The sequence below is a fragment of the Austrofundulus limnaeus genome, unplaced genomic scaffold (genome assembly GCF_001266775.1).
Source record: "Austrofundulus limnaeus strain Quisiro unplaced genomic scaffold, Austrofundulus_limnaeus-1.0 Scaffold7, whole genome shotgun sequence".
In the NCBI taxonomy this organism is placed as follows: domain Eukaryota; kingdom Metazoa; phylum Chordata; class Actinopteri; order Cyprinodontiformes; family Rivulidae; genus Austrofundulus; species Austrofundulus limnaeus.
Genome location: NW_013952409.1, coordinates 4,096,291 through 4,122,772, shown reverse-complemented (window position 1 = coordinate 4,122,772; position 26,482 = coordinate 4,096,291). Strand labels below are relative to the sequence as shown.

General features: G+C 37.3%; 1 protein-coding gene across 1 annotated transcript; it reads right to left on the bottom strand.

The window, feature by feature from the left end:
* Positions 1 to 8,218: 8,218 nt before the first annotated feature.
* vps9d1 (VPS9 domain containing 1) lies at positions 8,219 to 25,994 on the bottom strand. The gene is made up of 17 exons (XM_014033808.1): positions 25,854 to 25,994; positions 25,115 to 25,187; positions 24,701 to 24,886; positions 24,431 to 24,605; positions 23,886 to 23,997; positions 20,219 to 20,281; positions 19,883 to 19,935; positions 19,209 to 19,296; positions 19,012 to 19,094; positions 17,192 to 17,340; positions 16,686 to 17,057; positions 16,257 to 16,386; positions 15,968 to 16,173; positions 15,165 to 15,249; positions 13,058 to 13,162; positions 11,705 to 11,818; positions 8,219 to 10,012 (listed from the first exon to the last, which is right to left on the bottom strand). Exons 1-16 carry the CDS (start codon positions 25,944 to 25,946, stop codon positions 11,710 to 11,712), a joined length of 2,082 nt encoding a protein of 693 aa, XP_013889262.1. The 5' UTR covers positions 25,947 to 25,994; the 3' UTR covers positions 8,219 to 10,012; positions 11,705 to 11,709.
* Between the last annotated feature and the right edge of the window lie 488 nt (positions 25,995 to 26,482).

Genomic DNA, 26,482 nt, shown 5'->3' with positions numbered 1-26,482 from the left:
CACACACACACACACACACACACACACACACACACACACACACACACACACACACACACACAAAGCAAGCAAATTGCATTTAATTTTGTGATCAGTATTTGACACAAAATACATACTGACAAAAAATTAATGTGTGACAAAAAAGCAAAGAAGCAAACTTTAACAACTGAGAAGTCAGAATTAGAAGATTTTGATCATTTTTATTGCAGCTAAATAATTTTAATTTAATCCCATCAATAAATGCTCTTATCCATTCGTTGACATAAATACTTAATCTCAAGCATTGCATGTGTCAGAAAGTATTCAAGATTGAGTCCATAATCTGTACATCTAAAACCTTAAAGCAGGACTTAAAAGATAGGATTAAGATGCGCTGATTCTTGAGGTGACAAGTGGAAGAATGATGCGTCTTTGTGCCCACGGGCGTGGCTTTGGAGGGGCGGTTCTGCTCTAAAGCTCCCTGGTTCATCCAGGATGCTCCACAGAAGTGAGAGCCACTCGGCTTCCATCGCACTCAGCGTCTGTCTCCATCCTTCCTGTTGAGCTGGGCAGCTGCAGCAGTCATGTCGAACTCAGACAGGGTCGTGTTGGCGCTTGGGGGAGCGGGGACGGTGGGCTCTGGGATCGTTAAGGCTCTGCTGGATAAAGGTGAGCGGCGCCAGGTAGATGCAAAAAATAAATAAATAAAATAAAAATAAATAAAAAAAACCTTTTCTGCAGCAAAAGACACACAAGTGATGTTTAATTACTGAATGTAATTATTAATTTTAATTATCATTTTTATGCACCATATTACTTTTACGCACGGACGCGTAAAAGTGGAGATGTGGATTTTACGCAAAAGGACTTTCAGCTTTTCTGGTGTTTTGGGTTCAGATAGGCTGCTTTGCTTTGCTTTGCTTTACTTTAAGAGTGTGTTTTAATAAATTCATGCATTAAAATGGTTGAACCCTTGTCCCTCATCCATGCAGGCGTGCCTTAATTAAGTTCTTATTTATTAGTAATCTTTCAGACGTTATTTCATTATTAGATGTCTAAAATACGAAGTTGTTTTTGCTTCCCAAATTAAATTATCAAGGATGAAACCAATAGACACAGATCCTGACACTTTGTACCAAAGAATTGAGAATATGACACATTTTTTGTCATAAATWTGCTTCTTTTCTGTGATTGTTTTGTCTTGTTTTGACAGAATTGTTTGGGACGACTTCTTTTTAGATTTATTATGTTAGAGTTTTTTTCTGTTGGTGGCTTAGGGTCTTATTTCCATATTTTCCCATCATTGCTATCAACTTATAAATCCCAATTTATGGTTCATATGGATGGGTGTAATTTAAATATTTAGTGGTCTTTGTCCGTTTGCAGAATGTTCTCTAAAACACACCAATAAGAATTTAAGGTTTACAGGTTGTTTTTACCACTCAGATGATATTGAGGGTTATGATGCTGCATCTATCATTTATGTTGTGTCTTAAAAATAATGTGCTCAGTGTTGTGTCTGCAGGTTTTAAGGTTGCAGTGATTTCCAGGGACAGCGGCCGGCTCGACAAACTCCGCTCCTTCGTCTCTCCCAACACAAAGGATAACCTCACCACTATAGTGGGCAACGTGGGTGAGTCGGAGTCCTGATGATAGTCTGCTGCGTCTATTTTTAAATCAGAATTACAATTTTACATCATGTAGATCTGGAGAAGGCTGATGACAGTGCTCTTTGAGGTACTCTGTGCCTGGGTTGCTCCCATAGTCTCTGTAGAACCAGAGAAAAAAAATTTGTCTTCATTCTTGGCACCAAGTCGAGCTTGATCCTGGTGCACAGGCTGGACTCCACCAGGGCTGTCCTGAGTCTTGTTTTTGATGTTCGTGGACAGGATCTCAAAGTGCAGTCATGAAGCATTAAGAGGAGGGTGTCAGGTTTGGGAACCACAGAGTCTTGTATGCTTTTTTGCAGATAGTGTGGTTCTGTTGGAGTCTCACCAACATCATCAGAAGTAACGGGAGTGTTCCTTTCCTCACATGTGGTCTTGACTAAAAGAGCTTTCTCCATATGGGGGTCTTGCTCAACCTTAGACTTGAGGAAGGATCATCATTCAAGTTAAGCTGAGGTGGTTCAGGTATCAAGGTGCCTCACTGTAGAGTTTTTCCAGGTGTGTCCCACTGGAAGAAGAGCCAGAACTCCAGAGTTGTAAAGTAACCAAGCACAAATACTTTGTTACTGTACTTAAATAGAATTTTTGGGTATCTATACTTTACTTGAGTAATTATTTTTCAGCCTACTTTTTACTTCTTAATTTTCAGTTATCTGTACTTTCTACTTCTTACACTTTTAAAAAAGGAAAGAAGTAGAAAGTCGTTACTTTTATTTCATTTGTGCTTGTTTTCATTCCAGCGTGTTATTCTATAAAACAAATACTATCATATAAATTGTTCCTCCTAGAGTGAATTTAATTGTGGTTGAATGAGAAGTAAAAATATACAAAATTCTGATACCGTATTCATGTCCCACTCCAGCAGGACATAATCATTAAAATAAAAGGACTGTACTTAAGAAGTATTTGTATTTCATGAATTATATTATTACATTTGGCCGCAGCCCTCAGAGAGATTTTTATTTTGCGGCCAAATGTAATAATTACTCAAGAAAAGTTTTGGGCAGCCTTGATATATGCATATAAAATGAAATAGCTAGACTAGTGCATCCTAAATTTAACAAATTATTTTCATACTATAGTCCTTTCTGCAGTTTTTTTTCTTTTTCTTTTTTTTGGGGGGAGGGGGGGTCACCTCCTAATAAATATCATTACAGAAAATCTAACTGTTCATTAATCAGTACTTTTACTTTTAATACTCAAGTACAAAAAATATCAGATACTTTAAGATTTTTACTTAAGTAATATTCCTAAAGGAGACTTTAACTTTTACCAAAGTAATTTTTTGGTAAGGTACTTGTACTTTTACTCAAGTAATATTCCTAAAGGAGACTTTAACTTTTACCAAAGTAATTTTTTGGTAAGGTACTTGTACTTTTACTCAAGTATCACTTTGTGGTACTTTATACAACACTGCAGAACTCATAGAAGGATTATACTTTTCTCTGGTTTGGGAAAGCCTTAGGGCTCCCTTAGAGGAGATGGAGGGTGTCACTGGACCTGTTGCCTCTGTGACCCAATCTCAGATAATTAGCAGGAAATGGGTGGATGGATATGTTTAGAGGGACTATAATTTCTTAAAATTATCATTCATTCAGATTCCTTGAATCCAGCAGCGATGCATTTTCAGGTCCTTCATTTCCAGGCTGAAATAAAATCATTGTCGTTGTTTGTTTCAGGATCAGAGGAAGGAGCAGAGAAGGTGAAGCAGACCCTGCTGAAGGAGGTGGGGAAGGTGACGGACATCGTTTCCTCTCTKGGCTTCAGCTGGTGGCAGGGAGGACCCCCTCACACCCAGACGCTCAAAGACCTGCACTGGGTCAGCAGACAAGATAAATACAGATATTCCACACTTTTAGTGCTTGTTTCACTTGGGAATACAGGCTGTAAAAACAATCCCTGCAGCTGATTATAGTTTTGTTTCTTCCTGTTAAATCTTCAGGTTATTGAAACGTTACTTTTCAGCACATTTGTCTCCTGGAAGACGTTCTTCCCTTTAGTGAGGGACAACTCAGATTACACCTACACCTTCATCACAGGTGAGTCTTTCAGTCTTCAGCAACTTCAAGCTTCAGCAGAATCTAATTTATCTGATAAAAGATTTTCGCTGTCATCTCATGTCAACCCAATTGAAGTTGAATTTTTCAGCAGGTGTAAACCAAACATGATGCAAATACCTCAAAAGAGAAAAAGGAAACAGCTTTTATTGTCCCGCGGCAGGGAAATTCAGGTTCAACAGCAGCAGCAGTCCACAGAAACACTATGTGACATTATCAGCTGTAGCAATAATAATAGAATTAAAATAATTCAAGTCAATTCAATTCATTTATATAGCACCAAGTCACAACATACGTTGTCCCAGGGCACTGTACATGAAAAAAAGAACTATCTAAAGAAGAAGAAATAATACTAAAAATAATAAAATAAAATAAAATAAAAATAAAAATTACTGGACTGGACTATAAAGATGAAATAAGATAAAAAAAAATAAAAGCAAGATACCGTGCAGAAAAATAAAACAATTACAAGAAAAACAGTCACGATCCAAGGGGCTCATGAGTCTTAATAATATGAGCAAGAAATTACATTGTCTGTGAAGATGGAGTGACTCCAAGAGCTGAATGAATTTGCTAAAACTTGCCGAATGAGCTGAGACAAGGTTATTAAAGCTGAAATGTTAAAAGCAGCAAAACATTAGTTACAAGCAAAATTCCATCTATAGGTTAAAATAAACCAAAAAAAAAAAAAACTGCCAACAGTGGCCAATGCTAAAAGCTAAAGCAATAAAAGAGAAGTCAAAAGTTGCAAATTTCTAGCTAAAAGTAGCGAAACAGAAGTAGGGCTGCCATGATTAGCTGACTAGTCGACGACTAATCAACTATTAAAATAGTCGACGACTAATTTAATGGTCGATTTAGTCTTTTTTTTTAACTTTGTTTTTCTCTCCAAACTGCTTTGACACCTTCCACTGCCACATCTGCCTTTCTGTCCTTGACACACATGCACAGTAGTGGTAACTGGGGTAGGCCGTGGACGTCACAAGACATTATACAGACAGGCTCTGGTATCATGGCTACCTGACAACAGAGCTCAAAGTGTGGGATCATTTTAAGAAAATGAAAGAGAAACCTGTGTAATATCTGCAGAGCAGAACTTGCCTTCCAAGGCAGTTATTTTAAGTTAGCATATAGCTAAAATTTAACGATGTTTATATAATAGCAGCTGCATTCTGGCGTGATAAGCTGTATGTTTTATATTCAATTAAAGTATGGTACGATTAGTTGACTAATAAAAAAAATGGTGATTAGTTGACTCTAAAAATAACAGTTTGTGGCAGCCCTACCTGGAAGCTAAAGGTGGTAAATTTCTAGCTATAAGCTAAAAGTAGCCAAAGGAAATAATTAGGTAATAGCTAAACTAGCAAAAGGGCAGACAAAAATAAATAACAAGCTGTAACATGTTAGATGTAAGCCAAAAGTACCAAAACATTGGCTATAAGATAAAATGAGRACAACGTTAACTAACATGGTAGCTAAAAAAAATAAAAGTTATTTAAAACTAGTAGAGTCAAAAGTATCAAAAAGCAAAATGAGACAAAACAGTAGCTGGAAGCAAAAAGTGGCAAACTTCTAGCTAAGAGCTAAACCAGCAAAACAGCAGCCAAAATGATCAAAACACTTGCTAAAAGCAGCAAAATGTTTGATAAAAGCTAAAAAATACCAAAAATATTAGCTAGAAGTTAAATGTGAACAAKCTTAAAGTAGAAAAAGTAGCTACAATATTAAAGACTAGCTAAAAGTAGTGTTAATAAAGCTAAAATTAGCAAAAAGATAACTAAAAGTTAAAAAGTACCAGCAAACTAGCTAGAAGCTAAAATGAGAATAATAGCTTAAAGTTGAAAAAAGTAGCTAAAAATATTATAAGCTAGCTAAAAGTAGTGTTAATAAGTAGTGTTAATTGGTCGCATGATGGCTCAGTGGTTAGCACCAACACCTCACAGCAAGAAGGTCCTGGGTTTGATCTCCGGTTCAGACCTGGGGTCTTCCTGTGTGGAGTTTGCATGTTCTCCTCGTGCTTGTGTGGGTTTTCTCTGGGTACTCCGGTTTCTCCCACCCCTAAAAACATGTACAATTTGTTGTCTTCAGGCCCAGGCCTCCCTTGAAAAAGAGATCTGAGATCTCAACGGGATTTGCCTGGTTAAATAATGGTAAATAAAATAAAAGCTAAAAGTAGCAAAAGGTTAACCAAAAGTACCAACCTATTAGATAGAAGCTAAAATAAAAAGTTTGCTAGCTTACAGTACAAAATGTTCCTAACAATATTAAAGGCTAGCTTGAAGTAATATTAATAAAGCTAAAAGTAGCAAAAGAATAACTAAAAGCTAAAAGTAGCATAAGACAACAGCAAAGCAAATATGCTAAATCAGATTTATAACTGAAGATTGAAAGATTTTAATGTTTTTCTATGTAAAAAATTTTTGTAACCAAAGTTAAATATTTTAAAAACTATAAAAGTTCCAAATCCTAAAYGTCTCAGCTCCTCTATCTCCTAAAAGAGCTGTAGATTTTTGATTTATAAACAGCTGAAATAGCATAAAATCTGAAGTCGTGAGTGGGTTTAAACCCTTTAGGACAGAGAGATGTTCCTGTTGCTCACAGCTTGTACCTCTCAGGTGGAAACATGTCGAATATTTGTTCTCAGGAGGAGCTGGAGAGAAGCTGCTGATGCCCGGGACCGTTGGTTTCTGTCAGCTCAATCAGACCAGATTAATCTTATTAAGCCGCAGAGCAGAACCCAGTGAACCCCACTTCCTCTTCCGCTCTCCCCACAAAAGAGCATAAACGGTTAAGTAATCCAGACWAACATCCATGTTTCCCCACATTACGCATCTCGTTCTAATAGGGACGCAGAACTGCCTTTTGTTTTTCTTGCGGGGGCGAGGGGGGGATGAGGGGCCACAGTTCTCTAAACAATGTTCAGCAGACAGAATGGAGCAGAGAGGAAACGTGATGAAAAGGTTAAACGAAATGGGAGAAAATTGGTCTGATGCCCAAGCAGGAGAGCATGAAAAACCTCCAGACGTCACAGACCGACCCCCCCCCACCCCCCCCAAAAAAAATCTTTGTCAACTTTCAACTTTTTTGTATATTTTTCAAGGTTAAAATGCTTTGCAAAGCTTAGTTGTATAAGAACTAAATTTTCAGAAAGATGATTCTGGAAAATCTTTTTTAGCCGGGACAGATCCATCAACCTTTGGGTCAGATCTTTATCCAGAGGAATTTGTCGTTTTAAACCAAGACACACACTGTAAATGTTTAGTTGAAGAATCTAAACTGTTCAAGTTTTTGTTTTCAGAACCAAGAACCTCTGATCCAGTCAGATGTTATGATGGATCTTATTGCTTTTTAAAGCTCATGTTTTTTTATTTTAAAACCCTAAAACTCCAACCTTCCACACCTTATTTCTTACCAATTTAATTCCATGCAATACGTTTACATTTGTAAAGTGATTTATGTATGTTACTTTGTGGTATAAATCTTATGTGGCTAATAAAATCTGTATAATTTCTGAGCTTATGTGAGTGACTGCACACATATATGAAGGAAGAGTCATTGGTTGTTGGCAACAGGCAATATTTAAACAATTCAGTTTGTGTCAAATTGCTCCTCTGCTTCTGATTAAAAACTGGAACGGCAAAAACCAAAAGAGATTAAAATTTTAAACAAGATGAGGGAAAAAAAACGAGCCACAATCTTGGCATCCTTGCCTGTCGTGAGATCTCAACAGAACGCAGCTGAAGTTCTCAGTTTCTGGTAAATCGTTACCTCGGCTCGACCCCACAGGGAGGCGGTTTGCCCAAACCCTGAACGTCGTGTATGTGGTCCTTCTGTCTCTCCGTGTCTTCAGACTGACAAGGAGAGACAAAACAAGCGGCGGAAACAATAAGTAAATAAAACCAATAAACACTGCGTCTGTTTCCTAACAGCTGCCTGCTGTGGAAAAGACAGATATGGTCTGAGACAACGAAGTGGTTTGTGTCGTATTACTGGACGACTTTAAGGTCAAAGAGTCTGAGTCATTCATCTGTCTCCACCGGGGTGTGTCCCACCGCATCAGCAGGACACACAAACTCACTGCACACAGCTTGTAACTGGTTCAAACACAGATTCTGCAACTTTAACAAGTAAAAGTACCAATTTTAAAATTGTGCATCTCCGTTTTCTAAATCATCTAGAATTTCAGGTTGAGGCTACAAAAGAGGAGAAAAAAATCACAGCGCTAGGAGGAGGACGGAGGACATGTTGGGTGGTGCGGAGGATTCTGGGATGTTTTGACTGATTAAAAGTGGCAGGTTGTTTTTCTCCTTCAGGTTCACAAACTTCTGCTGCTATTCAGCCTCATGTCCATCAGGATCTGCTGCAACGCCTCCACAAAGAACAACGTAACAAGTGACTGAAACATCAACTCTCTTCAACGCTGAGCCTATTACTGCCACTCTGAAAAAAATCAACACCTATTTTGTTAATTCAGGTCCTTCAAATAGACAGAAATAAATATAATTAAAATGTATTTAAACATTTTCATCTTTTTATTGACTCTCTTTGCAAACATTTACAAAGCTCCAACATTCACTGTACAGTTTAATAAAATGACACGTTTAATTTTTACAAAGAAAAAAATCATAAAAAGTACAATAAATCATTCTTATGCACGTAGTGGCTTAAACCACTTTGTAATTTTTCACAGTATACTGCCATATTTAATGTTAACAGTTATATGTTCAGTTGTTTATTTTACAAAATAATCCCAATTTTTTTTTCTTTACATATTTTGGACCCATATAAAAAGTAATCACAGTAACTTCATTAAACCAAAGATTAAAAAAATATAAATCATGAAACAATTTAAGTGTAAGTGGGGGTGAGTTTATTTAAGTTTGATGTGAATAAAACCCGATTAAAAACTGTTCATCTGCTACCTGCATTTTATTCCACCACACGATTTGTTTGAATATTTTCTGTCTAATAAATGGATTAAAAGCAAATCAGTTGAGTTCAGAAAAGGGCATTTAAAAAAAGCAAAATCACAARAAATTTAGATATACTTTGTCATTAAAAAAATTTCCACAGAAGAGCAAAAAATGTTAAACTACATGATCTATTTCATACATCTTATGTTTTTTTTTTTGGTTGTTTAAAAAAAGGCGCCATGTAAACTGCCTGTGGATTAATGATTTATATTCATGGCAAACTTGTAGCTCAGGTAAATGAATGTCAGTGGAGAGGAATGAACTGGGATGAAAAAAAACAACAAAAAACACACATTCAAGGCAAAAATATATATATTAAAATCTGTATGCATGTGGATCATAAAACAAAAAAAAATCCATCAACTGTTGCATACGCAGAACAATTATCAAAAATAGAAGCGAGTTTCTTGCACCTGCAGTCCATTTAGCGGGCGAACAAGACAACACAAAGTGAGACACAAAGGTGCTACAGCAGCTCCTAAACATGACTATCAGACGCTACGAAGACTTAGGAGCACTTAGAAATCATCCCTGAGGTCCTCCAGCTCCTCACATCAATCTGCTCCCAAATTTTCACCTCATCATAACCCTTCATCGAGACCACAGTGCACAATTTAACAGCTTTGACACTTTTTGCTTTTTATACACAAACACACATGTTTTAAATCAGTGTTGCCCTTTACCATGTTTTCAAAACAAAATGTTAACCAAACTCAAACATGAATCAGTGTCAGCTTTAACATGAACACAATTAGTAGTGCATTGTTTTAGTTTCAACCTGGAATTACTGCAGTTCTGATTCACATAAATAACTTTTTTTTTTATTTATTATATTATTGCCTCACTTATTTGGATCTTCACCAAGTATTCACCTAAAAGGTCTCGTTTTATGACCATAACTGGTTTGTAGAACATGATTGTTGCTTCAAGCTGCAGAGAAAGTTCAAACATTAAAAAGTACCACAAATTAAAATAATGAAAGGAAGCAGTAAAGATAGGACAATCACACCTTAAAGAGCAAATAAATGACGCATCTTTGATTACAGAAATCGACCTGCAGCTCGTCATCTCGTCACAACTCGAACTTCATTTCAGTGCTAATTTCAGAGCGATGACTCAGGTTGAAGTTTGATTAAGCTTAGTGTTTGACTTGGTTAGTGGGTGGCTTAAAGGCACTGGTTCAGTTTCAGAAACCGAGCAAATAAAAGGTCTTTCAGTTTGGGTATAAAGTGTGTGTTTGTGCAGAACATGCGTCAACTTGCAGGGAGTTGCAGGGTCATCACTGTCGAGCCGCAGCGAGGAAGAGAAGGAAGTTCTCTGGAGGATGAGCAGCATTCTAAAACAAAGCAAAATTAAAATCTATGATTTTCCTCACACTGTAAGCAAACTGTGGATATTTTTTTCCTTTTGCAGTGGGTGTAAAACCTTTAACAACCAAGGACAATAAAGTCGTTGAATATATTAGACATTACGAGAAAATGTAGGTGAAACAACCATCTACAAAATCTAAAGATAAAAAACTAGATCTGCTCTTTWTGAAGGGTTCAGCAGGTTTCCTCTCTTCAGCCGAGCCACTCAGCAGATAAGTGACAGCGCTGTGAAGCCTGTGAAACTAAATAGTTGGCAGCAGTGGAACAGTTGTGTCACTGAAAGTTTTGGGGTACGCCGCTTGAGGATGTCACATTTTATAACCATCTTTGCGCCACGTCCTGTCAAGTCGCAGCGTRGAAACATTACTCCGGGTGCCAGACAGGCCTGTCGGCAGCACACTCACTCCTGCATCGGTTTCAGTCAACTTTATCCCTCCCTCCATCTACCCAACCTCAATTTTATTCTAATGGCAAAAATTAAAATAATAATAAAAAATGGCCTACGTTCCACGAACAAGCAGAGCAGTTTTAAACATTTCTGAAGCGACCAATCAAACCCAACAATCCCAATGTGAAAAGTGTGCTTAAGAAATATGCAACCTTTTGATTAAAAAAATTATATATATTAAAAAGGTACTTAAAAACTGATTTATGTAAATGAAACACATTTAATCTCATACAAACATAAAACGCAAAAAAATTTTTTAACGAAACAACCTCAGTTTAAAAAAGCAGCTCCCTCTTTGGTTTTTGAGACAATTTCTGCAACCCCCACTTAAAGGTTTGTTGAGCAAAAATTACACTTTTAATCCTCATTTCTTTGCATTTCAGTGGGAGCCCCATTAAAAAAAACACGTCCATTATGCTAGCAGTGCCCAAACATCCATGTTTTTCATTCAGTCATACTCCTGCAATGGCATTGCGCCTCCTCTAGKGGGCACACCCCTCACTTTGAGAACCACTGGTTTAATGTAAACTATGGTTTCCTCTATTCGTGTCACATTTACATGAGATACACAAAATGCATTTAAATTGTCTACATGGCATTTCCTAAAAGGAAGTCCAAAATGTCATAAATAGCTGCATTACGTTGCACAAAAATGTGGAACGACAGTGGAAAAGAAGTGAGACCACAACCACCAACAAAATGAGATGTATGGAAGAAACTATTATACAGTTCAAAGTTTGAAATCTGGATGTCTTTTGTGTAATTGCATAAGTTTATAAACATTTATAACCTATACATAGGACAAACGAGAAGGAAATGTGTGTTTGGTAGATCATTTAATTGCAACAATGCCTCCAATCAGGTGCCAAAAAGWATTATTACAAAGAAAGAATCTACCAAACACAAATATYCTTACTTTTTGTGCGAAGTACAGTTTCGTCAGAAATTTCTCTACTCTCTTCAACTGAATGTCTAAAATAAAGTGCACAAGGTGAATATTATGGGACTCAGGAACTATTTTGGGGTTTTATTAATTCCACAAAACGATGCACCAAATTCTCTGCTTGGGTGTGGCAAATCTCTCAGGACACATTGCTGCTCTCTCTGCTAGACTGCTTCTTAATAAAAATCAAAAACACTTTTAATCTGAAGACCTACACTTGAGTTACTCATCTTAATGGTTGGCTACTTGCTTAAAAAAGCAACTTACCTTCTTCAAACATGCACATTCACAGGAAGGTGAGCTCTCGCGTGCAGCGACTCAACGAAGGCCAAGGCACTCTGCAAGGAGGTGAGACAGTAGCCTTCCTCCCCTATCAAATAGCTGAAAGAGAGGATGAGGAGTAAGTTCAACTTTCTGACAGCAAATATAAAGAGTTGTGCACAGAAAGCCGAAGAAAATCCCAAACATCCATCAAAGAACTGAGCTTTTTTTCTGATAACAGCAGATTTGTCGGTAGTGGGCAATAAAACAAAAAGATTTCTGCAGGTAAATGAGTTGTCTTCTTCCGTTTGAAAACCTTTGTTCTCTAATAAGGGTGGGGAAATTGATGACAGGGGGGATTGATACATGAATAGATGAAGTGATGAGTCAGAGTTTTCTTTTCCAGAGACGGCAGTCTGTGTGGGAGAGGAGGGCTGTGAAGAAACCTCGGCTGACCTCGGACAAACGAGGGCGAGACATGAGACGAGCCGCAGCCAAGATGCTGCACTGCGCTGCAAAACAAACATGGAGGACGTAGAGGATCGGCTGTGACCTGGAAACATGCTGAAATGTAACTAATGTTCTGTTCGTTTGGCAGAGTAACCAAAAGGAAATGCTTGAGTTTAGGACAAACTCAGAATTACCCTCTTTGATCAAGTGCAAATTCTTGATAGAAAAATGTCATTTTGCTCAATTAAGCAAATAAAGAAACCTCAGTGAGCTTCACCCACGAATATTGTCTGATTATTACAAAAATGTGACATTTCAGGAAATGTTAAAGACAGATTTACAATCCAGGCAAGGAGTTCTAAAATAAAAAAGCAAAAGTAGCAATGTTTTATGCAAAGACAGCTTTAAAAACTGCAAGTTTTAAACATCACTGGTTTATATTCTGAACTGTATCCAGTCAGATTTTAAATCCCACGTGCTCTGACTGAACTTCCTTCTTGTAGTTTTGTGGTTCTCCTCATCTTCCCTTCACTTAAACAGTTCCAACCCACCGAGCTGTATAAAAAATAAAAGTGGGACTTTATTTGCATTTTTATTGGGCAGAAAACCCCAAATCTCAAATATCCAGACATTTTCTGGCAGGAGCTAATCTAACCAGCTGCCTTTTAAGAGCCCTGAGTTTTTAATGGTCACAACTAGACCTTTAGGGTGGGGCGAGGACTCGCACGCCACCAGATGCCTTTAACTGCTAAATTTTAAGATAAATTCAAATAATCTGAAAACCAAACCCTAATCTATTCTCAGGCTGAAATACTCCATCCCTCACCCCAGGAACTAGCCACCTCTGAATGCTYTCATTTTTCCAAAAATAAATGCCAACAAGGCTCCTTTTCCGTAAAGATGACTCACCCCTCATGAATGAACTCCTCCAAAGCTGCACATTCTGACACCAGCTGGGGACACTGACAACGCAGGGCCACGAAGGACAGGATGGGCAGCAGGTCGTCTGCGCCGCTGTCAGAAGGAACGATAAGAGGTTGTAAAAACAGACAAAATAAACAGAGCAACAACAAAAAAAGATGACATCTGTAAAGCATTTAGGAGTGCTCCCTCTCTGGAGGAATGAACGAAAACAAATCAAACAAAACTCTTAATGTGTTCAGAACTGGAGATTACAAAGCCATTAAGTTTCCATGAGATCTGCTGGTTGGACAACGTGAATTCTGGGAGATGATGGTCTGATAGCTTAGCTCGGTTGTTTATCAGGACTCTCACGCACAGCTAACTGCTACTTGGCTCGATTGCGTGAGAAAGCAGGTCGGTGGCCTTCAACTGACCTGGCTGCACGCAACTGGATACTCTTCTTCTGCAGACTCTGGAAGGTGTGGATCGGCTCATGTAACCGTCGAGCGCTGGACCACACATACGCACACAATCGCAACCCTGAATTATATTTGTCAGGGTTCTCTTTGTAAACAACCATCTCCTCACACGACAACTTCGGCTTCTGCATTCCAGAGCAGCAACGCACTCCCAGTCCCACGGATAAATACTAATTAGAGTTTAAATCAGTTTAAGCTCTGGGTTTGCTCTGTTACAATGTCTGATAGAGGAACAAACAAACAGAATATACAGGGAAAATATTTTTAAACAAAATAAGAAAGTTATAACAGAAGCAGAAACAAAAAAAATGACAAAAGCATCCAAGTCAAATTAAATCTTGCTGCTGACCTTAAAAACTATTTAGGAGGGCAATATTTAAACTTGTGTTTGAGAATATGTGTGTTCTATTTTTAAAAAATGTTCTTGGATACAAATAATCTGGCATTTACAGTTTTTATGCTTTTTTATTCATCTTGTGTTTTCATTTTTTGATTTCTTGGAAAGAACAACTTGTTTTAGGGTGCCGAGAGCACGGAACAATCTTTGAGTGTCACCAAAAAATAAAATTAGATTAAATTTAAAAAAAAAGGTTTGAGTGCTGTGCCCCCAGAACCCAATCAACTCTTTTCCTCAGCCAAGTATGATCATTTCACACAGACGCCAATAAAAGGAGACAGATATGGAACAGCAGACATCGCCTCAGGTTTTTTTTCCCCCTTTCTCACAAAAAAATAAAAAAAATAAAAAAATTAGAGGAGATCTAACTAAAGAGGAAAAAATAAATGTGAATTGAGAACTATGATAAATTATGTGGATTTTTTTAAAGAAAAATGTAAATTTTTAATTGGTTTTGAACTGAATTTAAATCTTTAGGGGATGTTTATCTCATAACCAAAGTGCTTAAGATATAATGCTTAAGTTTGAGGAGCCAATTAAWGTTTATTCTAAGACAAAGTCTTGTTTTATTTCACTTATAGTGTGTCAGTCTGATTTTTACAGGTAAAAGATGACCTGGGTTGTGATTATCATAAGTAGAGCACAGTTTGCTTTTTGTGATCTGGTTCAGTGTTTAATTTGAAGCCACAATAAGAACTACATGTATTTGTCAACACGGACTAAACTCACGTACGTCCTCAATTATGAGTGTGGCAACCTCCTCAGCCTTCGACTCTCAGATCATCATTATTTGGTCAACAAATACCAATTTCTGTTGTACTTCTCTCCCAAGCGGCTTATTGGGTCTTTGGTTCATTTCAAACTCAGACAAAACGACCCACTTTAGGGCCCGGTCAGAGAGAAGCACTCTGCAGGGGGGCAACAGACCCAGGACAGCCCCTGCTGTGCCAAACCTGAGTGAGCACTGATGAGACCTGACAGTGCAGCTACCGGGGCACCGAGTCCTTCATTTATGTTCTGTAATTCCAAAGGACTTCTGAAAGCGCCCTCCCTTCCCCTCCTCTAATATATGCACAGGGCGAATGAGGAAATGGATTTGGAAGTTGAATGAGGCGACTGCTGGGGAAATTTATAGGACAAAACAAAACCATCCACGCAGTCAACGGCAAATTCCTCAGTGACAAATTTGGCTTTATTTTTTCCTGCAGGGACTTAATGCAATTGAAGATTTACTCACACGGCTGCAGTTTTAGGAGCAGAATCCACCTCCTGGAGACACCTGTACTCCTCAGCACAAGCACAGATCAGACGTAACGTTCGAACTGTAACCAGGAATAAAAAGCAGAGGCACGAAACTGGTTGAATTATTTTGTTTTCAATCTTTCTGTAATAATCAGTGCTTCAAATATGACCATGTAAAAACAGGAACATTAGTTAAATATAGCAACAACAGGTCCAGGATATTGTTGCTTGTATATGACGGCTACATGAAGAAAAGAGCACCACCCACAGGAACATGAAGGAAAAGGTTGTGTTCTAGAAAAAGTCACCGGTTATCTCTAAATCCTTTTTGGATTGATGTGCATAAATCTTGTTTGGAAATGTACAGATTGATTAAAACCTCAGACCGTTGTTTAAAAACTCATTCACAAATTAAACTGACTTTATAAAAATAAAACATAAAAAAAGGCTCTGCAGTGAAGTGCATCTGTGATGCCTTTATGGTTTGATGTTGCACAACCAAAGCTTTAAAAAACAGAACGGGCACTAGTCTTAAAACAACACTAGAACTGTTTTATTTTAAAAGAACCAACAGGAATTAAAGCTTTAGACAGTCCTTATAAGCAATTCAATCATATCTGCCATGAAAACATGAATAGTACCTACAATTTGTATATGGCTAAGTGTTTTAAAATCTTTATTTATGACCACTCTTTACATGTTTGTTTGATATCAAACTTAAAGTCTGACTGCCTCTTAAGATGAAAATCTCAAATTTATCTACATTCACAATATGACTTTTAAACAAACATCACTAACCTATACATTCCAGCTTCCTCTGCGGACAGCAGTCTCTAAAGAGAAGCTTCAGTTCCTGAACAGCAGTCTCGTAGGGGTAGGAAACTTGGAGAGTACCCAAGTCCTGAGGGAACAGTTTCTGGGGAACACCGACATCTCCTGGAGAGGCGTCACAAAACAACCTCAGACTTTTCTCAAACGCTTGCTCCCTGTCCCTGTGGACCCTCCTGACGACGAAAGGCAAACATTAGGCTGGGGGGAAAAAAAAGGTATTTTAATTACAGTGGATAACGAAATAAGGATCCACTACCTGAAAAGAGCCATCAGAGCACCCCACAAAGGAGTGAAGAAGGTTTCCTCGATGCTGGCGAGACACAAATCCTTAAACCTGGCCGTGTTTAGACACTCAAAGGACAGCAAACAAAGTGAAAGAAGCTGATCTGAAACATAAAAAAGCCAAGAGTCAGAATCACTTATCAGAAATCTTTCTGTAAAGTTCCTGTGACATGCATTTCTTAGGTACAAAAAGTGGAAGAAAACGTTTTGATACATTTTTTAATCATTTTGTAACAACTGGCATTTTTTTTTACTTGGCACGACCAAAGTGAAACAGGAAGTGATGACAAACACGATAAAAATCTTTAGTGACTCTTCTTCTGCTCTTTCTGAAAACATTTCATATTTGATGTCACAGGCACTTTAAGGTGGTAAAAAATAATACACATCTACACTGACTCACCGATTGCTATATGAATGTCCTTCACGATAGACTTCAGGTGTTCCTTGAGCGCCCTCATCTCCAGCTCCTCCATGTGGCTCTCGTCCAGCTCCATCGAAGGATCGCAGGTCAGCTCAGAGTCCAAGGTGCTGTCGTTTGTGCTGCAGCGAGGTGGAGTCCAGTCCAGCTGGGACAGGAACTGCTCCAGATCTTCAAACGAGTTCTCCCGGTCTATGGTATCCTGTGTGGGAGGCTCCTCTGGGTCCACGTCCTCGTCTTCCAAGTTGGTGTTGTTGTGAGAGTTTAGGGGGGACAGCGAGGAGTCGGTGCTGAAGCTCTGACCACCCAGACTACAGCTGGCCATCCTGAAGGACTTCCTGTGACTCTCTGAAGCTGAGTTTTCACATAAATTGTTTGATTAGTCAATCTAAACAAGGCATTTACTAAATTATATTTTCAAACATACCTGAAGAATTAAACTGGGCCTGTTGAACCCCCTCCCACAAACACCTGACTGTAGTTTTTACCTGGATGAATCAAGCTGTGAACGCTGTGTGAAGATCTGAGGGACAAGGCAGGACTCTGAGGAAGACTTTTACTAACGATGGGGTAAAGCTTGTTGTAAATCCTGTACTGACGTTTCCTCAGCAGCTTCACTACAGGATGATCAGACCGGCTGACAAAAAACAAACAAACAAACACATGAATACTAGGGTTACAACGATACAGAAAATTCATGATTCGGTTTGATATTTCAGTGTCACTCAAGGTTCAATATTTTTTCGATACAAAAAAGAGAAATGTCCATGCCCTTCTTAACTTGTAATTTAKTGAAATTAATTACGAACATTTGTTTAAACTCAAAAGTCCAGTTTTTAAATTAAAAGTTTCTCAGTGGATTTGCACTCTACAATGTAGCCTAGGTGGTGTAGTGGAACACAGATCCACTGATCCTTCAACACAGAGCATCTTCAGAAGACAAGCTGATAAAATAAAATTTTAAACATTTGTGTCCTGATGCATCTCAGTAATCTTTTCAATTCAATTGAAATTCTAAGACAAAGACTTGTTTTATTTCACTTATAGTGTGTCAGTCTGATTTTTACAGGTAAAAGATGACCAATGACTCAACTGTCCCCCTCCTACAGCGCGGCCATTGCCAGTGTCACTCCACCCCGTAAACAATAAGTGGTAATTAGGTGTCAACGATGGCCATGTGATGTGAGTATCAGTCACACAAAGGCTGGGCTTAAAAGCCTGAATTTTGCCTGAAACTCTCAGACTGAAGAAGTCTCTTGGAGAAGAGACTAAACGTTTCATTAGAGAAGAACCCGTCCAGACGACCTATACAATTTTTTTCTTTTTAAACATTTGTATTTTTCATAGTGTGTATTGAACCTAAAGCTCTTCATTGAACGGTTTGATACAGATATATGAATTGTTGCATCCCTAATTAGTGTTGTAGTACTTGAGATCGGTCTTGGTCTTAAGACCAGTTTCAAGACCACTTTTTGATGATCTGACAGCATTTGTGCTCGATCTTGTCTTGGTCTTGGACATTGAGGACTCAAAATTTTATTTCAAGACCAGTCAAGACCACAATTGTCCAATTTATTTGTTAACATTCTTGCTTTCTTTGGATTGAAATATACTGATTCAAATCCACTCACATGCAGCACTCCAGGAAAGTGAGCAGTGGTTCTCTGGGAGTGGTAGAAAATGTCTTCAAAATATGAAGTAAAACAATTTAGCTACATAAATCATAAATAATATTGTTGTRAAACAACAACGGTCTCGCCCTCAACTTGGTCCAGGCCCTAAAAGTCTTGGTCTTCGGTTAKGTGGTCTTTACYACAACACTACCCCTAATAAATACTAATAAATCCTCTAAAATGGGAAGGCAACATCAAGTTAGTTTTAAATTAGATTAAAACAAATAAAGAAGGTGATAATTGCGAGTTGCGCTTAAATGTTTGTTTGTTTTTTGTGGGAAACGTGACTGAAACCAAATCCTGTCAAATATAAAGAGGCAAAGGTTCAGTCTGCGACAGAGTTATTGATAATTCTGTGAGCTCAACTCAAATCGAGCAAAAACACTGATTAAAGACTTGAGGATAAAAATAAGAGTTTTATAACAGACATTTTGATTTGCTCAAACAGCTCAACACAAARTCCAAAACTAAGAATTTCCCATTTAGCAAACCCAAACTTAGCAAACAAACAGAAACAACCCTAAACTTTGTGACTGAACCTTTTGTGAATTTATTTTTCTTTCTCAGGGTCTGAGTTACTGAATTTAAAACAAAAAACAGATGTCATCTTAAACCCTCATATTGTCATCATTTACCTGAGCAGATAAGAGACCAAATCTGACACTAATGTGATATCAGGGTTCTTCTTTATGTTGGCTTTCCACAGTTTGGGCCAATCCTAAAAGCACAAAGAAAGATAATAAATTCAGAGCAGCTGTGATTTTCCTGTATGGGTGGCACWAATTCTGAAGACAAATGGTTGGTTATGTTTGACGTTCTCAACCACACTTACATGATCCTGCTCATATTCCAGCACATTAGCATAAAGAGAACGCTGCTCCTCCTCTTCCGCTGTCATTGCTCCAGATGCAGCAAACCTCCTGTAAAGATAAAGACACCAACACGAGCTTGTTTACATTATTGATTTGTGGCTTTTCAGGCAGACGCACAATATTTACCAACCTTGAAGGGACCACAGTTAACTTTAATCAAGACGTGGATTGTATTGTTTTGATTAGAAAGTGTAGAAAGTCAATACCTAAATAAATATTGCACAAAATAGAAATCAATACCCTTTACGGTGTTTATGGGACATCTGCCACTGAACTTAACACACTGTTACTAGAAAAACTATAAGCCCGACAAAACCAATTTTTTTGTGAATGTATTAATCATCAAATAATCAATATCAATATTATTTTTAAACAAAAAAACTGTTTAAGGAGAATTAACTGAGCTTTGAAACTGTCCAGCTTTAGATAGTGACACATACTTTTGTTTTTCTGAATTTTGATGCGCTTTGGAGCGCAAAGACTGTGTGAATATCACTGCCAGAATTAATGAAAAACTAACTGGAAGCAACTCACTACACAGGGAATGTCTAAACATAGTAACTGATCATACTAACAAGAGCAAAATAAGGAGGGGAGCCAAAATGTACACCTAAAAATATATATTTGTGTATACCTGTTGGCTTCCTCCTGTAGCCTCAATCTTCTCGCCTCCATCTTCCGTTGAAGCTGGTGTCAAAATTAAGAAAACTTCCAAATAACTTCAAATCAGATCAGATAAGTGATTGTGCCTGAAACTGAGAAATTATTTGTTAAACATCAACAATGTGAAAATCTCTCTCAGTAGAATGAACACCTGTTTTCTTTGGAATATTTGTTTTTAAAGCTTTTCACCACAAATGCAAGCTAAATGTGTTTAGTTAGGAATAAAGCATCAGAGAAATAAAAACACTATAAACAAACCACTGTAATATTGAGATTTTTCACAACAAATAAGTTATCAAAAAGATACAGCATCTTGCCTGGCTTTGGCTATGATGAGATTTTCCATCATCTGCCGCTGGAGAGAGAGCGTCTGCATCAAGGAGAACAAAAGAAAGAAAAGGGTTTTAATGTATGACCTTGTAGGTTTACTAAGGGTAAATTGCAAACCGTACATTTTAAAGAAATGACAAACATTTCAGGCTTTTTCATTTCAAAGTTTATTGGCAAAAATAACAAAAACAAGACTTGCAATGCAGCTCAATAACAATCACACAATCAAAACAAACTAGCATGAAAATCAGCCTTCATCAGTCTTTGTTTAACAAAAGAGACAYAAAGTGATATGTTCCTATATGTTGGCTTTCAACAACAAATTATATTTTCTCAACCTTTTTTTTGCACTTCAGACAAAGTTTGGATTCATCAGCTGCAAACATAAATGTAACTAGTAAACATAGTCTGTAGCATATTCATATAGTCCAGTATGCATCGTGAAGAAATTTTTCTGGATATTGACTAAGTAGGTTTTAAATTTTACACCTTACATAAACATCTGTTCACCATTTACATTACAACAAAAAAGAAGACTTGAACTGTTGCCATTTAACATTTGTGAGTTTTTCTAAACAAATATTGAAGAGTGAAACAAAATATGTCAACATGTTTCTCTTTGTAACATTTTGAGTTAAAAAAAACTGAGTCTGAAATATACTGAGGTTAATTAACTTACACCTTATTTTTCTCTCCTGCATTCATTAAGTTTTTGTGTATTATTGTATATTTTGAACTGCATTGACCTTGTGTTTGATTTACAATTTTTGAAATAAATTTCTTGATTTGATGTTTCAATTTTTCATTGCTTATGTGTAATTATGTTTTTCAGTTTCATTTTATTCTTTCCACCATTTTTATACATTTTTCATTGCTTATGTGTAATTATGTTTTTCAGTTTCATTTTATTCTTTCCACCATTTTTATACATTTTTCATTGCTTATGTGTAATTATGTTTTTCAGTTTCATTTTATTCTTCCCACCATTTTTATACTGTTCATGACTGTACAGCACCTTGTGAATATATTTCTGTGAAAGGCGCTTTATAAATAAAACTTTACTTACTTACTTAAAAAAAACAATGAAATAAAAGCTTAAAGTCACAGTAAGTCCCATTAGGTTACAAAGGTTTAAAAAAGAAAAACGAGCACAGAAAAGAAAAGAAAAGAAAAATGTGTCTTTTTCTTTTTTTCTTTTTACAAAAAACACCAAAACATTTCACAAGCTGCCTTTATCACATTAAGGCTACAAACACCCAGATAACACAGCGGGATAACATGTTTAGTTACTTGTAAACACAGAAAATTTGTTAAAATGTCTGACAAATGCAAACTATAATTACACAAAAGATAATTTAGTTTTGGTAAAATAATAATAAAAAATTAAAAATCACATAAAGGTGGCAGAAAATGTGTAGCGGCTCCAAATATTTAATTAATTTATCATGTTTTTACAACAACAATACAAATCAGTAACTTTATTTACAAATTAAATTGCATCGCACAACTGTACACACTAAATATAATAAGCTTTAACAATAAATAAATAAAAATAAATGAATAAATAAATAGTTAAAGTGCGATTTTGTAAACTTTTCTTTGTCCTTTTGAAGTGACAGTTTTATAGTTTTCCGCATCAAATCACCAAACGAACGTAACGTTTACGTATCTTAGCTCACGTGAGAAAAAACGTACCTGACGTTAATTAACCTCACTTTACCTTTACGAAAGTCTTTAGTTTTCTCCAATAAGGACGGAGCTCCACTTGATGTCGAAACATTTTCCTTATCTAAATGAAAATATACGTTGTAAATGAAGGTCTGAAATTAACCAGATAAAATAGTTTTTCCACTAATATTCCAATAAATCACACAGCTTACCATTTTTCTTTTCTCAGTTTCAGAAGTTGGTCACTCCAACAAGCCAGGACAAAGAAAAAATAAATCTAGGAATAAGGCGTCTTCTAAGAAACTTCGACTTTATCTAAAGTTAAATAAGCCAGAAGTTTCTCCAGCACACCCGCTCACCTGGATTTACATCACAAACTTAGCTACCGGCCTACCGGAAATGCAATCAAATTCAAAATAAAAGCACCGGAAGTCTACATTCTGGACATATTTAAACCCCGCCGATTTAATTTATTTTTAGGTTCATAAATATTTTTTAAACTCTAATTATATGTATTTGTTGTGTTTTACACTGTTTAAATAATACTATTTATTTTCACTTATTTTATGGCAGTTTTGTCCAACGTACTATATTTTAAATTTGCTTTGTAAACTTGTAAAATTGGATGCTTAAATTGCCTAATTAAATAAATAAAAATCTGTATTACTATTGTCCTTACACATTCATTTATGGAGTTACTAAATTAATTAACAGACTACTCTTGCAAAAGCACAATTAATTGATGTGACCATGATTTGAATATTTGGATTATTCAAGCTCTGTGCTGTATTTTTAACTTTTTTAATGCAGATTAAAATTAGGACACAATAACATCAAATCCATATTTCAAACCATTTTGAGAAGATCAGAATCATCCCAGCTAAGATGAATAACAGTATATAAACCTTCATCATAACTATACATATACACAGCGATTTGAATAACCAGTTTTATTGAATTTTTACGGAAAACCATCTCAAAAATATATAAAAATATATAAACCTTGGCTGTCAATTTGAAGGTAATTTAGAGATGTTGACAAATAAACACAATGTATTCTTAATATCACTGTTTTAGGCAACTGAAAACATTAACTCACCTCAGGATGAGGCAATCAAAAATGACATGGTGCACACTAAAGCATTAAGTGTAAGTAAAAAAGTAACTTTATTTATATAGCACCATTCACAGTCAAATAACCACAAGGTGCTTCACAACAACAACAACAATAATAAAAAGCATAAAGTGGCAGTTGTTATATGACTCCATATTATAATGATTGACGTTTCCCAGAGTAATCTCTTTTTGTTGTGATTATATCAATCACTGCCAACTGTCAGTCCTTAACAAGGTGTTGTCTGGAGGATCAGTGACGAGGAGCGTCCATCTTTGGGTTGTGGATTCTTAATTTCCTGCAGATGATCTGAAATTAGGTTGTGGAAAATTTTAACAGCTACAATAGCTGTTCTTATTCTTACAACACAATTTTTGTGCATGGAGGAGACGGCACAGACACAGGTAGCTCTCTGTAGCTGTCAAGTACACCATCCGATTGGCAGCTGTAGCTGTGCTGAATGGAAGGAAGTGCACCTTAGCGTAGGAAGTTTGCACATGGCRTGCGCTGCAGAGGGAGGAGAGTGGGAGGGCTTTCCAAGGCAGTTTCTCTTTAAGTATGAGTTGTCAATGTGAAAAAGACCATCTCAAAATCCTGTCAACGAGATCCAACGTCTTGTCTTTGCTAACCAGAACTTAAGATACTTCACAGCAAATATAAAAACTGTAAAGAAACTGAATTTACAAGAGGCTTGTTTCATTGTAACAGTGATATTTGTGCATCAAGAAACAGGAGGTCATTTGTGACAAAAACTACAAATGATTGTGCGAATCTTAAAATGACATTAAACTTGCAGAAACAGACTGAAAACTGTTCTGTCTCTCTTTAATCACACTCTATAATAAAAACTCTTCAAACTTACTAAAGAAGTCTTCTGGTACGCCTGACCAGGTGCGAGTCTTGCCAGACGGGCTTCATAGTTTGCTTTCAACTTCTGGTTCAAACGAGAAGCTTCTTCTAACGGCGTCAGCTCTCTGTAGAACATCCAGATTGAAAAAAAGTCAGAGGCATAAAACCAGACTCTGCACCAGTCAACAAGACAAACTGATCAAAGCAAACATTTTTGGCTTGTCCAAAGAGGAGGTTGAGTCCAAATTTTTATTGCGTTAGATTTATTATTTGAAAGCACTGTCAGTAGATTTCACCTGCATGTAAAAATGWGCAAAAATAGATTTGAAACAACTCATTGTAATAGTTTCATTTTAAGATTTGATAAAATTCTGCAATCCAACACCAGACTGCATATATATAATTGRAGTTTCAGGTCAAAGTGTTGTTCACTGATTGAACTACAAAATGTACTTGCTAGAATAAATTCGTACTTATTTGTACTTTGTTACTCATTTTAAGCAACATTTATTTTGAAAGGAGTTATATCAGCAGCTGCTGACAAAAGCTAATCTTTACTTTTTGCATGCGTCCTGCGAAGCCACTGTTTGATATCGATGAAAGACTTCGGGGGGCAGAAAAGGGGACAGCTCTCCWCCACCGTCTGACAAAACCCGGCGGGAACCGGTTTTTGTGGGGCTGTCTACTATGTGCCGTTCATCAATATGACTATCAGCAGCAGGGGCCGCAACGTCTAATGTGGAAGAGAGAAAACAGTTCAACTGGAGCCATTTGTTTGTTAGTGCATTTCTAAAGGAGATGCTCCTGACAGGATAAGATTTAACTCACTGGTGTTTGCGGTGGTGGCAGTGGGGTGGCCAGTAGTCTGAAGAGGCTCTAACTGGCCAGTTGAAGTCGAGGTAGGAAGGTCAGGAGGGTCGGAGCGCTTTTCCATGAAAGACTTGGCTCGCTCCAGACACTGCTCAGCTAATCTCAACATTCGCTCCACTTCGACCGYCACCATCTCCGTCTCCTCTGAGGTCRAAGAGAAAGAAACAAAGGTATAAAAATGATAATTTAAAGGAATGGCCCCCTGACTGGATAATCTAATTCAARTCTATTAAAGAAAGGTTAATATGTTAGAAATGTGATTTGGTTTTATGCATGCCTTTAAACTGATTATTTAATTTGAACTGATTTATTACACAGTGCAGATAGACAGAGAGATATTTTTGTTTTTAGCAAACAGCTAAACATTCTTACTTTGAGGGTCTGCTTCCTCTAAAAGTGTATGCGATATATAGTTGATGGTCCGTAGGTATTCATAGTACGCTTCCTGCAGGAAGACCACAAACAAGTCTAGTAACTAGCAGGGTAAACAATACAGATTTGTGCAAACATTTTATAAACAGGGCTTTTATATGGAAGAAATAAGACAAGAGTGGACATTAAACCTACATGGCAAAATTTGTCTGRCCCAGCTCTGGCACGCACAAGTTACCAAACTCTTTAGCACTCTGTGCAGATGCCACAAATATAGAYAGTCATTTGGTGGTCCATGCTTGGGCCAGCACCACACAAAACAAACCACAACCATGTCATTTTAAAAACAACACCATCGTTGCCAGACCTGGCCCACATCCTGTTGAAAAAACGCTTTTAATRCCAGCAGCCAGCTTAACACGAGATCTGGCCCATACTGCCAGGGATAATAAGGACATAACCAACAGAAGAAGGAGGATGAGGAGAAATTACATGTAACTCATTAAATAAAATAGAAGTCATCTCCTGGGTGAAATATGGCTGTAAGTGTTTTACTTTTCTATAGTTTAACAAGATTAGACAGCATTTACTGTCACAACAGGTATTAAATAATAAATACAACAAGCAGATGACGGTGTTTACCCTCTCCGCCCCCTCCGTTTCTCTCTGTTAACCTCCGTTTCCTGTCCGCTTAAAATAAAAATATTTATCCCCCCTGTCGTCCTGTGTAGCTCGCTACCTTAGGTTTGTTCTCTCCGTCCAGCTGTATCGCAACTTTGGCCATTTTCATGGCGTTTTGAAGAGGTTTCATTCCGCTGTCAAGTGAAGCCATCGTAATAACGGATAGAGGGTTTTTCTTCTTCGTCTCTTTTTTTTCAGTCGCTCAGACAAACACCGCCCCCTGCTGGTGAGATAGTTACACTACAACAACAAACCCCACACTTTCCCAGAGGCCCCGCCCCCTCTAGCTTTAGCAATAGCAAAGAAATACAGTATGAAAACAAATGAACAGAGTCATAAATGTTTATTTTACTCACTAATGTATTAGCTTGGCATAAATTAAATTTTGAAATTTTGAGCAATTACAAAACTTTAAACCATTTAAAGGAAAAAAAATTGTATAGGTCCTCTGGACGGGTTCTTCTTTAATGAAACGTTTCGTCTCTCCTCCAAGAGACTTCTTCAGTCTGAGAGTTTCAGGCAAAATTGGAGGCAGGACATAAAAGCCTGAATTTTGCCTGAAACTCTCAGACTGAAGAAGTCTCTTGGAAGAGAGACGAAACGTTTCATTAAAGAAGAACCCGTCCAGAGGACCTATATGTTACCGGCGCCAGCCCTAGGGGTAAGCTGGGCGGTAGCAAGTGGCAC